Genomic DNA, 13,843 nt, shown 5'->3' with positions numbered 1-13,843 from the left:
TCATCACCAGACTGGCCCCAAGCTGGCAGGGTGGAGCTTAGAGATTTGAAGGTAACAGAAAGATAAATATTTATATGTATGCCTCATATGGCGAAGCATTTTGTGAGTTCTAGGCTCCAGCAAATTAACATGAATTATTTTCATTCGACAGATTAGGTATAGACAAGATGCTCCTCTTGTACTACATGGAATCATTTGCACATTCAAAGGAGGGGATAAGATTGGCATAGTTGGTCGAACAGGAAGTGGCAAGACAACTTTAATTGGTGCATTGTTTCGTCTAGGTGAGCCAGCTGGAGGGAAAATAATAATAGACTGTAGACATCACAAAAATAGGGTTACATGATCTGCGTTCTCTTTTGGGCATCATTCCACAAGACCCAACACATTTTCATGGTACCATAAGATATAACCTAGATCCACTTGGCAGTTCCGGTTAAAAGTTGTTGTTAAACGTGCATGTGTGCAGTGTCACACACATGCAGCAAGCATCTAGGAGCAAATAAAGAATAATAACTTTCACGCGGTGATATCGATGCACGCATAGACCCATCCCCGGCGGGAAATATATTAGTGGATTTTTCATGTACGCACGCAGGCATGCACGCAGGTATATACGTACAGAGACGTTCCTGTCGTGCTATTTTGTTCTGACCATGCCATTGGCATGCAGTGACACACATGCTCGCACACTTGGATCAAGACACGGTACAAAAGGTTTGTTGCAACTTAAAAAAATTGTACTAATCACATAAGCATAATAGGGACAAGGACTATGATTTGATACAATTTATCTTCACCATTTGAATGTTTTAAGCTTCTTTTGATACACTCATATTGACATCGCCCTCTTTCTTTTCACTTTTGAGTATTGCAGATGCAACTTATGTAGTCCACGACACCGGAGGGCATATTGTACTTACATTCATTGTCTTTGTATGTTAGTAGTTATTCCAAAATTCGCTTTCTGAGCTCTTACCCATCCTGTAGATTTATAATTTTTTGTAAGGTAAACAATCAGCAGTAAATTTGTATATTTAAATAAACAACATTAATTTAAAAATTCCATGATACCGACCTTTAAAACTGGCAATTGTAGTTCTTCACCTTTCCATGCGGACATAAAGAGGGAAACAAAGTAACCGGATAGTTCCCTAATGTAAGATGGATTTTTTTTAATAATCAAAGTTATAAATAATATTCTAAAAATGATTCAAGATAGCAAAAAAGTTAGTAGATTTAATCTTCATTTTAAATGTAAGTTTACCTGTCATAAATTGGAACATCAGGTATGATTATTTGACGTCACAGGAAAATATCCTCATTCCATATAGACCCAGAGCAGGTTTTTGACATGGCTTTTGGTAATTATTCAGCTATCCATAAAAGTTTCTTCACATATCTTGCATTTGGGTTGTATTGGTAAATGGGTTTAAGAGGAGTTGGATCCAAAATGCATAATGTTCTGGTGTCTTTATTGAGTACAATCAGAATGAAGCCACGTTGAATTCTACTGGCATAAGAATCTGCATTTGGCAAGTTGTTATAATAGTGAAAACAACGGTGGTGATAGGTGTAGAGATATGTTCCTTACTGTTTTGCATCTTGAAACACTATATGTAATACCAGACCAGCTACGAATGATCTCTGCTAGCCGTTCCACATCCAAGTTTTACGGTAGTTCGGGTGTCGTCCAAAATCTGTAGTAACCTAGGAAATTAAATAATAATTGTTTAGAAAGGTGATCACAAGGGATGTCTACATGTATATAGACACATGATAACATATAAGAACATACCTAAAATTGCATATCCAGACAATGCTTTGATATTGTTCCTTTGGTCTTCTTCACTATTTTAATGTTGTCGAACATAATCTTTCGTATGATCAAATTTAAACAATCATGGTCCATAGGCACATCCTCATTTATCATTTCTTGCAGCTTTTTGACAGTCAAGGTAATGGAATATGGCTTGGAGTTTTGGATCCATATGTTCCTAAAAACTATTAGGAAAATCAAATAGTGTTTGCTCTAAATTGTATTTGAAAACTGAAAAAAATGTCGAGCAGTAGTAATTTGAAGTGGCTTACTGCAATGTTTCTGCACAATTGATTGATTTGATGTAGTCGCAAAGGCCGCCAAGTAACTCTTGCACACTCATCGTAGAAAGAGTGGACATTAGAGACCGGTATTTATTTTGATCTGATAATGACTCTAATTCTTTGGATTTCATTTCATGAACAGATAATGATTCTAAATCTTTGGATTTCATTCCATCATCTTGACTTTCCAATATCACAACATCATTTGAATTTTTCTCAGTGCCATGATTTTGTACAGACTTGGTAGTCATTTCTGCTGTTTTTGTTTTCCAACATAACAGTATACCAGCTAACTTCAGTCTAAATTGACTAATATCTTCCTATAAAGTAGCAATGAATGTGGGTAAGTATAAAAATTAATATGACATCAACTATATAAAATATACCTGTGTAATAGCATGAGATAGTATCTCTCCAGTCCAGTATTCCACAAACTTGACCATAAATAGACCGCAAGATGAGTTGTATGGTTACAGAAGAATAATTATTGAAAAGAAGGCAAAGAACCTTACACAAGAATAACTATATTCCACAAAAAGAGGTTAATGTGTTGAAGCATATCCGTCTTTTTGGATTGGTTCTTCCAATTGTTCTGTGATCATCCATTTAGTAACTTGCAGGTTTTTCCAATTATGATTAATCAACTCTTCCTATTTTTCAAGAATGCTCAAATGACATCACTGTACTTTTAGCTGTAAATAAATTGAATATATTAATCAATAGCTAAAGCTATTCACATAAGTGGTGGATCATATAGAATATGTTATTACATAAATAAAGGGCGATAAATGCTATAGTAACTTACCATATTAGTGAGGTCATCTCGATGGAACTTCCAACATAATGTTCAGTACCTATATCTCACAATTTTTTACATTAAGAATAGCTAAATACCAACATGTTTCTTCTATATTTAGTGGAAGTAGAATCTATAAGTAATACATTGAATTAGTTGCATACACATGCACAATTTTTTTTAAAAAAGCCAAACCTAGAATTTGTAAAATATAAAAAATACAAAAATAGATGTTACCATTTCATGTTTTAGATATTTTTTCACAACCTCCGTAATAAAGTTGCCACCTTCATTTATTCCAAGTAGTCCATCTATTTTTAACAGTCCTGAAACAAAGGATTCTCATAATATATTTTAATATCATTCATATTTCATAGATGAGATGTATCCTTTATACAACATATATATATATATATACACACACTGATTACCTGTAAAGATTAAAAGATACATCAGCAGTCATTAATAATATTTAGAAAGTATTTTATGAAAGCGTACATACATCATCATCCACGTATTTGCTTTGATCTAGCAGGCACAACAATTCTTTTTGTTTGACAGATATATCGTCTACTTTCACCAGTAGATCAGATTTCAAAGATGTTTCTATTGCTATCTGAGCACAATAATCCAGATCGCTCATTGTATAATCTGCCAAAAGTAAAGTAATTTGAACAATCATAACTGAGGGAACTAACAATGTATATTATGAAAAAAAAATACCAAATACCTTTTGGGAGATAATCATATACTTCGTCAACCTTAGTTTTGCTATGTTCTTCTGATTGCTTAATGACATCTGATTACTTAATTACATCTGGTGACGGATGTGGTTCCAATGGGTCACAACAATCAATCTGGTTATCTGATTCAGAAACAATCGATTCAGAATACTTTGATTTTTTAATGGCCTATCATCAAGATCCACACTACTGGGTGATTCAATGTTCGAATCCATTATCTGCAAAAAAGTAAAGCATGAGTCCTAACAGAGGCAATGCGTTCTGTCAGTTCGTGTAACAACAGCAATAAGCGGACTCTCAACGAGATTACGAGCGCAAGAAGACTTACTTCTCAATTCTTATTCGATGAGATTAGGATTTCTCTTCGATGAGATCGCGAGCACCCAAATCAGGATTGGTGCCCGATGAGTTCAGGAGGGCCCAATATTCCTCCTCTTCTATTTATAATAGATCAGAAAATACCAAATCAAAGAAGTTCTTGTTGAGTACGAATCAAGTTCAAATTCTTGTTGGTTAAGATAGAGAATACGTATCGGAATACTCCGCCGACTTGGAGTCGATCTCCCATGGCAGCATGCACCACGCATGCAGAGGGGGTCGATGGCCGGCACCACAAGCGGATGCCGTGGCGGGCGGTGGCGTGGGTGGCCGGAGGATGGCAAGAGGGCTAGCGGCGACCTTTCTTCTCCCCCACACACAACCTCCCATGGCAGCCCACACCACACATGCGGAGGTGGCGGCTGGTGGATGGCGAAGGGGCCGGCGGTGGCGGACGGCAAGGTCTGGGAAAGGGACTGGCAGACGGCGGTTTGTCAACAAACCTTACTCGTAGTCGCCCTCGAGAAGAGTCCACTACAGGCTCATCGAGCGCCGCTGCTCCGGTGGGCACCCGCTCGGCGAGCGCCGCTGCTCTGTTGGGCACCCGGGATCTCACTTGCTGAGCACCACCGCTCTTGGGCACACGGGATCCCGCTTGCCGAGCAACGTCCATGTCCTTCGATTCGCCAAGTCCTAAAGTCAGGAGGCACTAGATCGGTCGGCCCTCACCGTGTTTCCTGCGGAAGCGTCAAGCGGCGTGCATCCACCGCCACCGTTGCCGAGCGAGCCTAACGGGATAAGGCAACGAGAGAAAAGATAGAAGGCCGGCTGGTGTAGAGACTGCCTCAACTATTCCAAGGACTGCGGGTTTATTACGAAAAAGTTGAGAAACTTTTTTTGCAAAACAACCGCGACGATTGGAAGAAACAACGGTAGAGATTTTTTTATTTAAGACTTGATATGCTAATAGCCCCACATGTGACCTCACATAAGGATAAATTAATATTATTTATTTATTTGTAAATACCATTAGAAATAGCTTTTCTTTTTTTCCTTGAACACAGACCTAATCGCTCTCTACCACTCACTTATCATATGATTGTCGTATTATAGTTATCGCTGGCTCGGCTTGGCCCCTTATCCCCACCCACACACACACCACGTACTATCATCATATGAGGGTAATCAACCGTCTGAATCATATGTACTGTATTAAATCATTCGTAGAGTTAGGAAATCACCATGCTTAACACAAATTCTACCAAGACTATATGTTGATCAGATCAAAGCGCACACATCTATCATTAAGCATTGCAACGGCATATACCATAAAGCAATTAATAAGGCATAATCATACATGTACCAGTTATATATCAGATTCCAATCAATACTATTTATGAAAGAGACTTTGACTTATACATGGTGGTACACAAAAGGTTTGTACAAACTTTAAAGAACAATGCGCCTGGAGAACAAGAGGAGATCAAAGACCTAAGCCGGTCACCTAGGCATTTATGAATTTTATATTAATTTTTTTACACCAAAACGATCTCAAATGAAAAGGTTGCCAACTCCAAAATTTTAGATCGAGCACTACAACTTTGATGTTGATCTTTTTTCCATCTAACGTCGTTTGATAGGTCTTAGTATTTATATCAAATATTTAGGCATGTAAACAATTTCAAATGAATACTTAGATATTGTCGATCTCTATAATTTTTCTATAATTTTAATATAAAGTTTGTCTCCATCTAACTTCATACAAAAAAATAATTTTTTGTCGTCCGACTGGTGGGTGTCACCCCGGGTCTATTTTCACCGTTGGTTTTCACCGTTGGGTCATGAATAGAGCCAACAGCTGATCTGTGGTTGGAACATGATATACATTTTAACCGCTGGATCCAATATCCACCACTTCCAACCAGAAGTGAAAACATTTCACCTCCCGTTCGCCTGTTCGGTTGAAACTGGCAGTGATGGCGTGTCGATGAAAACACTTTTCATAGTTCTGATGGCTCCCGGACTGATTGGTGATGTCCGCAGGGTCAACACAAAAGTTGTAGGTCTTTTTCAAGTTTATTACTCCCTCTGTTCCAAATTGTAAGTCATTCCAAGAATCTTGGAGAGTTAAAGTATCTCAAGTTTGACCAAAATTATAGAGAAAAATATAAAGATTTATGACATGAAATAGATATACTATGAAAATATAATTGATAAAGAATCTAATGATACTTAGTTAACATCATAAATGTTATTATATTATCATATAAATTTGGTCAAACTTAAGATACTTTGACTCTCCAAGATTCTTGGAACGACTTACAATTTGGAACGGAGGGAGTAATTTAGACACTAAATTTTCTGTAATTGAACTTTGTGCGTAGCTGCTGCTCACGTAAGATTCTGCTCCAATATTTGCTCCCAACCCGTTCGTATCTTGCTTGCACTTTCGGTGTTCAAAATTTAGACTCAAATCCAACTTGAACATTTTTTTTTGGACAAATGATGCTGTACTTCCTGCAATTTTGCAATATGGTAAAATAAATGCACAATATATACCGAGTAGCTTAGGTTGGTTATTTTAGTATGTTCGGCTCTCGTATTTTAAAGCCCGTAGTGCTGCCTTCCGGTCCATAGAAATGGGGCTTCCAATTAGTTGGGCTGTACTGTGTCGATGGGCTGTTTTAGTGTGGACCGAGGTTTGTTCTGGGCTGGGCGTCTCGGCCTTGTTGTATGGTGGTGTAGGGTCACATGTCCTCAGGCCTTTAGCTTTGTTCCATACGGTCATACGGAGTAATCGGACCCAGAATCATAGTTTTTTTTTAACGAACCGATAGTGCGGGTTTTTCTATTGATATACAGCAAAATATAAGACTATAATCCTAGGAGGTCATACGCAGGAAAGAAAAAAAAAAGAAAAAAATAACTATACTCGTCCGGTTGGATTGGGATATCAACACGGATAACCACTCAACTTGAAACTGCCAACCCGATCGGTTGGATTGGGACATCAACGCGACCGCACCACCCAATCGACAACGGCAGCCGAACCGAAACCTTGTCGCGGCACCCACCAACTTTCTCACGCTCATGTAGTCGCCGAAACCTCCAGGCGTGACCTGTGTCGACAGGGACACAAGAGAAACAGACCGCACCGCACCGAGAATGCCACCGCCATGCGGGACCCTTCGTCGTAGTGCCACTGCAACACCACACTCCACCTCGCAGTCACCACCACGATAACACAAATGCGCGGGGATCTCACCACACCCGCCGTTGGACTCCACATCACTCTCGTTGCCACAGTACTCCATGTTATGGATTTGTTTCTTTTATCGCCATCAGAATGGAGAGCAATGTTGCCCCGCTTCCCACGATCTCCATTAAACATCAAAGCCGACGCCACAGGTCGACTTCGCCTTGTTGCTCCACCCGCACACATAGCCTTCGCCGCTGAGCTAGCAAGCCAACGAAGTTGCTTGTGCTGTCTTCTGACGATGTACCGCACCGGAGTAGCCCAGCAAAGCTGAGCCACCCGCCGCAATCCGCTGCAAGCCTAGTCATCCCACGATGTCATTGCTGCAAGCGCCGTCCTCGGACGTAGTCCCACGCCGCACTAATAATTGCCAAGCAACGCCAGCTGTTGCGGTCCGCTACAAGCAGCCAACCCGACAAAAATGCAACAACCCCTGGCCGCCACCAAAACCGCAATCGCCTCCACGTGAGCGCAGCAACCCCCGTCAAGCTTGCCATCTTGCACCATGCCGCCTTGCCGCACCGCAAGCCCGTTGTGGCGAGGCCGCCGCCACCGACTATAGCCTCCCATGATCAATGACGTCACCATCAATGCCACAGCCGAGTTGGGTCTCTAGAGACGATGCCTCCAAGGAGGGGATGACGCCAATGGCGCCGCCATCGCTCATCCAGAATCTAGACAGGGTTTTCACCCGGACAACCCCGTGCAGCAAGGATGGAGGTCCAAGATGACGCCCCCAACGGGGAGAACGATGCCCTAAGATGCCGCCGCCATCGCCATCAGCGAGATCGCCGGCAAAGGCTTTCGCCCAGAGCTATCACATCCATAGCCATTGCACGTACACAGCTTGACACTCCCACGACCGCAGCCATGGAAGCCCCCCTGGGGGTGGCGTCACCGCCGTGCCTCCTTGTGCCGCTCGTAGACCCCCCTCGGTTGTGCCACCACAACACCTCACCGTAGCGTCGGTACGCACACGGTTGCTGCCTATCACTACCCACAGCAGCCCAGGACCGTTGACATCACCCCATGCCGCGACCATCAGGCCGCTTCCATTGTCGCAGCCCAGCCGCAAGCGCTCCGCACCGCAAGGCCTCCTTCGCGCACGTCCTCCGCTAGACGCCGCCTCCTAGGCGCAGCGCCATCGCGCCTGCGACAGTCACCTCCGCGCCCCAGATCCGGCCGGGACACATCTTGAGCCGACACTAGGGCCTCCTCCCACCTCCACTGCCTGCACCCATGGCGTTCTCCCTGCCCACGTGTGCTGCCGGTGCCGCGCCGACGCTGCGCGCCAGCTCACAGTCCCAGCCGCGTCTTGCCACGCTAGCCACGCCCAGTCGCGATCGCCGCCGCCTCTCGTAGCAGCTGGGCCACCCCACTAGGCGACGGTCGTAACCGCCTCAGTGGATCCGGCTCGCTAGGGGCGTCACCACCGGATATGGCCGTGTTGGCTCCTCAGGGGCGCACATGGCTCCACACCGCCTCGCGCACGATGCAGCTGCAGGCTCTCTCCAAGACTGCTCCGTCCACGCACGGGACTGAAGAAGGCCGCCGCACCCACACCGTGGCCGTTGCCGACCGCCGCCACCACCACCGCACCTTAGGCTGACCCTTCCAGATCCAGGAGACTCTAGCCCAAATTAGGCGATTCCGCCCTACCGCCGCCCTGCTAGGTGTCGCACAGGCTTCCGGCGGGTCAGCTCTGGCAGCAGCGAGACAGAAAGAGGGAGGGAGATGGGGTGGTGGCGCTAGGGTTGGGGTCTGCCCCCACCTGTGTCACCCCTGAGGAGTGACGCGGGGGCGAAAGAGAATGTTTGTGTGCTGAATCAAAGTTTATTGGGCAGGCAGGGCACGTAGACATATGTAAACCGATGAACGTGAACCTTAGACAGATGCAGAGCCTAGATGATACTATTTATAGGTTCCCCAGTCCCATGGGAACTGTTTGACGATGACCAGCTATGGAGGAACGTTCCATTTGCATCCTTCTGGTCAGGGTCTCAGGGAGAGATAGTAATCAAACTAGCCTCATGGCATTTTCCTCTTGGACACCACCCCGAACCATGGTTCATTCAGGGAGCTCACCGGATCAATCAACACAAACAGGCTCACATCACCGCTTGTTCCTAACACGATAATAGGCGACATTAGGGATGTCAATGGGTGGGTGAGGTGCGGGTGGAGTAAAAACCCACCTCAACAAGATCCACAACACTTGGTCACGCCCACCCTTAGATAGACCCGCGGTGAAATGTCACACCCACACCCGCAGGTCGCCCTCGGGTTTCGGGTCACCTGTGGATGCTTTAACAACACAATAAATACTTATGAACAAATGAATCAAACAAGAATATTTTAGCACCTAAAGTATCATCTAGGTAGCAAATACAATTGAAAAGAAGCTATATCAATCATAACTTACAATCAAAACTCATTACCACAACAAAAGTTATCAATGAGAGAAAATCACAAGGTACATTAACGTTAACAAAACTAATGAGATTGAGAGGCTAGGAACCTATAAGATTGAAAGGACAAGAGAAAGTCATAATATCTATGGAATAATATCTATAGAGAGATGATTACATGCTTTGCATATTTAATCCTAAATTTACATATGAAAATCTCATATATCCTTAATTGCAGATCCCACGGGTGACCCGCAGGTGTGAAGAAAGACCCGCGCCCGACTCATCTCAATATGGATTGGATCGGATCAGATCTAAACCTATGGGTGAAATTTTGCACCCACGTCTGCACCCACCCATTAGGTGCTAAACCTGTGGGCACCCGCACCATAGGACCGACTGCCATCCCTAAGCGACGTCAAACCCGTCGATGGGTTCAGGCGCACCCATACAGAACGCACCTGCCACTTGGTCCGGCACCAAATCGCATGGCATGTGCCGGCCGACCCCGACCCCCGTCGAGCCGGTGCCGACGTTCGTCCGTGCATGCCCCCCCTCTCCAGTCTCCATGTCGCGTCACGTACATGCGCCGCCACCGCCGGGATCCCCGAGAGGCGAGAGCCATCCAGAACCTGCAATTTTTTTCCCGAGCAAACCACGCCGCCCGACGGCCCGAACGCACATCGCGTACGCCGCCGGCCTCTCGCACGCGACCCATGCCGGATTTTGGACGCGCCCTCTTGGTGCATTTTAGCGATCATTAGCCCGATCATGGCGTCTGACAGGACATGATAAACCTATCGCAGAATAATGCACTGTAACGTACTGTGTGTGTCGCGAGGAAGGCCGTGGTCGTTGCACACGCCCCGGTTTGTACTCTTTCCCGTGATCCGGAGCCGGGAGACGGAATATCGGCCAGTGAGCAACTGCATGCCAGTGGACGAGTGCGATGGGGTAGGTTCCGTGTCAAACCGGGCCGGGGCCGCGGACTTCTCCGCCCGGGCAGTGAGGCCGACCGTGCCATGGCACGAAGCGCCCGTGAAAATCTGGTAAATATCTTTTCCTGCAGCTCGGCTGAGACTGGAGGAGTCTAGTACCGATGAGCGATGAGTTCTGAAATTGTTCGGCACGGGAGGACGTCCTGGTGTACTAGAGATAAACGAGGTGCCCGCTTCCAGTGGACGATGGACTGGCTCGGGCACATGGAATGGACGGGCCACAACTTGCACGGGAGGAAGTGGGGGACTGTGCTTACGGCTTGCGCCGCTGCCGGATCGTGCTACGAGTCTAGCGGTCCTACTCTGCTTCGCGCTCACTGCCTTGACTCTCAGAGCGGCGTTGCAGAGCATGTGCACAGGTACTACGATTGTGCCTGCTTGGGTGAAACCGTTGTGCTGATTTTGAGGTACAGCCCGTCATCGTTTCTGTTAAGAACTCTGCATCACAAAGAGAATGGCTTCTGCATCAGTGCAAGCAGGTCAGCAATCGAGATCCGCGAGCAGAAGACATTCTCGCTTCCCACTTGGCCCCCGATCTCCCAAACGAGTTGTGATGGCCGATGAGAAATGCTAGCAGTCCCAAGGAGTATTGGTGGTAGAAACACGCAAGATCCGAGGTAGATTGCACCGGGATTACCACGATCTCCTTATTCACTTGGTTATTCTTTTTTCACATCTACATAATTACAGGATGCGAGCTGCTATACAGAACATCCATTCATGGTCGATGTCCACCTCGTCGCGCTCCACGCCACTGTGCTCTACCACACAGTTCTACAGCCATCCATGCTTCCCGGGCGCCGGTTGGCCCCGACAAGCTCGCCGGAACCCGAGAGGCCCGTCGTCCACGTTCCCGGCCAAAAGCTCCAATTGCCCGGATTCCCGGAGCGGGGGAAGAAGCACCACCACCGCCACCGCCATGTCCTCCTGGATCACAACTCACTCCACTGCCCACGCCACGCACGCACACTTCTAAGTAAAAGGGGGACGATATCATGTGTCAGCTCCACTCCACCGCCCGGGCCATGGGTGTGATGTCGTGGTCTAGCCGTCTCGCCGCGTGGCCGCCCCCGCGCATGCTGCAAGAACTTGACTTCTTGAATTCTAAATTTTTCATTTTTTTTCGATCTTTGGCCTGGCCGGTTCGTGTCGGTGCCGGTGTTCGCGCGTCAATCGAGGGGGTAGCATGTGTCCTCACCTCCGGTGTTCCAGAGGAAGTGGGCGTAGGCGGCGGCGTGGTGGGCGTTCCCGGGGTCGGCCGCGATGGCCTCCTGGTAGGTGTCCTCCGCGCCGGCGAGGTTGTCCCGCGCCTTCCACAAGAAGGTCGCGTACTGGCTCAGAGCCTCCGCGTCCGCCGGCTCCGCGCGCACCGCCAACTCGAAGTAGTGCTCCGCCCTGCGATGAAATGAAACGAGTGCTTATGATCAGTAACCACGGTGGCGTTGTCAATTCGTCGAACAGTTGGTGGGCGTAGCCGAGGGGACCTACCGGTCGTGGTCGTTCTGCACGAGGTAGAGGAACTGCGCGAAGTTGGCGAGGATGAGCGAGTTGTTCGGCTCATCGGCGACGGCCTGTTCGTACCTCTGCCGCGTCCGTACGTGCTCCGCTTGGTCCTCCGTCTCCAGCTCCGCCTCCACCGGCGCGACGAGGCTCCCCAGCACATCTGGGTCGCTCAGCTCCTCGGCGCGCGCGCTGGCCTGCATCTTGGAAGCCTCCGTGACCATCATTTCCCAAATGGCCTGCTCGTCCTCGTCCGAAGCGTCGGGCGCGGCCTCCCCGAGGCCCGCCCCAGCGGGCGTCGACGGCTGCTGCGGCGCCACGCGGCTTAGCCGATAGAGGGACTCGTCCGACCAGCCGTCGCCGGTGGCGCCCGCGACGGGCGGCGCCTTGCCGCCGCCGCCGCTGTTCCCGCCGACCGAGGCCGTCCTGCCGACGGAGAACGTCTTCACCGAAACCTTGTCGAAACGTGGCCGGGACGGCTCGGCGCGCTGGTTGTCGACGACCGCCGCAGCAGCGGCGACGGCGGGCGGAGCGGGCGGGATGGTGGCGGCCGCGGCGGCGACGCTGTGGCCCATCGAGTGGACGGTGAAGTTGGCGAGGAGGAGCATGAGGGAGAGCATGAGCGCCGGAGTGCCGGCGAAGATGTGCTGGAAGAGCCAGACGAAGGAGGCGTGCATCTCGCCCTGGACGTGCGCCAGGACGCCCTGCAGGTCGTCGCAGAGCAGCGCGTCGCGCATCTGCTGCAGCGCGAAGCTCTGCAGCTCCCGCACGATGAGCACCATCGAGGAGAAGGCGCGGCCCACCGACTCCCCGGCGGAGCCCAGCAGCCCCTCGTCCCACCGCGACTGCCGCGCCACCACCTGCCGCTGCTGCTGCTGCTTCTTCTTTCGCTTCAGCATGCGCAGCGACAGCGGCAGCCCGACGCTGCTCGCGCTACGCTCCACGCTCGCCGGCCAGCCGCACCCCGCTGCGCCCGCCGGCTGCACCCCCGCCGCCGCCGCGAGCTCCTCGATCCTCCTCAAGAACTCCGCGTCCCCGGCCCCCATCCCATCCAAGCTCGCGCTCAGCGCGCTCCTCGCGGTCGTCCGCGCCGGGCGCGGCCGCCACACCATTACGCCGCGGGATCTCGCGAGCCCCGCACATCCGCCGCCGAGCAAGGCGGGCAGCGGTCGCGAGGACGTGGAGGGCGACGAGGAGACGGAGGAGGAGCGCGCGCACGGCGACGGTGCCACGGCGGCGACCTGGAAGCCCATGGCTTGCGGTGTCGGACGAGGCCTCGAGCGAGCGCCCCCGGCTGACCTCTGGTTCGGCCACCACCGCACGGGGGAGGTGAAGAAATAGCAGCGCACAACCTCAGGAGCAGGAGGCGGCCGTCCAAACGCGAGGAAAAGAAGGGAAAGCGTTGGGGCGCTTTAATTAAGGATCCGGAGGGCCGTCCTGGTCAGCCTCCCCACGCTGCTCGTGAACCGTCCTACTTATAGTTGGCCGTGCAGCCGGCAGCCCGGCACGGAGTTTTTTTTTTTAGCTTGACCCTAGCCCGACCCGACCTGTAACCCTTCGGACTCGGGCTGGCCCATCCTGGTGGTTCGTGCCGGGCTTGGACCACCACCCCCAGACGAGCAGCCTGGCTCGACACGATTTTTAGAGGTCGGCCTATTATCTTTCTTCCTAACGGCCCAACAAGCCAACACTAGGTCACCAGCCAGTCCCGACCTGCCAAC

General features: G+C 49.2%; 1 protein-coding gene across 1 annotated transcript; it reads right to left on the bottom strand.

Moving 5' to 3' along the window:
- Positions 1-11,215: 11,215 nt before the first annotated feature.
- On the bottom strand, positions 11,216-13,563 carry LOC101775372. Its single transcript, XM_004961853.3, has 3 exons — positions 12,111-13,563; positions 11,821-12,017; positions 11,216-11,701 (listed from the first exon to the last, which is right to left on the bottom strand). The coding sequence occupies exons 1-3, from the start codon at positions 13,373-13,375 to the stop codon at positions 11,667-11,669; spliced, it is 1,497 nt and encodes a 498-aa protein (XP_004961910.1). The 5' UTR covers positions 13,376-13,563; the 3' UTR covers positions 11,216-11,666.
- Between the last annotated feature and the right edge of the window lie 280 nt (positions 13,564-13,843).

This window comes from Setaria italica, chromosome III (assembly GCF_000263155.2).
Source record: "Setaria italica strain Yugu1 chromosome III, Setaria_italica_v2.0, whole genome shotgun sequence".
NCBI classification, from domain to species: Eukaryota; Viridiplantae; Streptophyta; class Magnoliopsida; order Poales; family Poaceae; genus Setaria; species Setaria italica.
The sequence above is the reverse complement of the archived record's forward strand: the minus strand, read 5'-3'. Positions and strand labels throughout refer to the sequence as shown.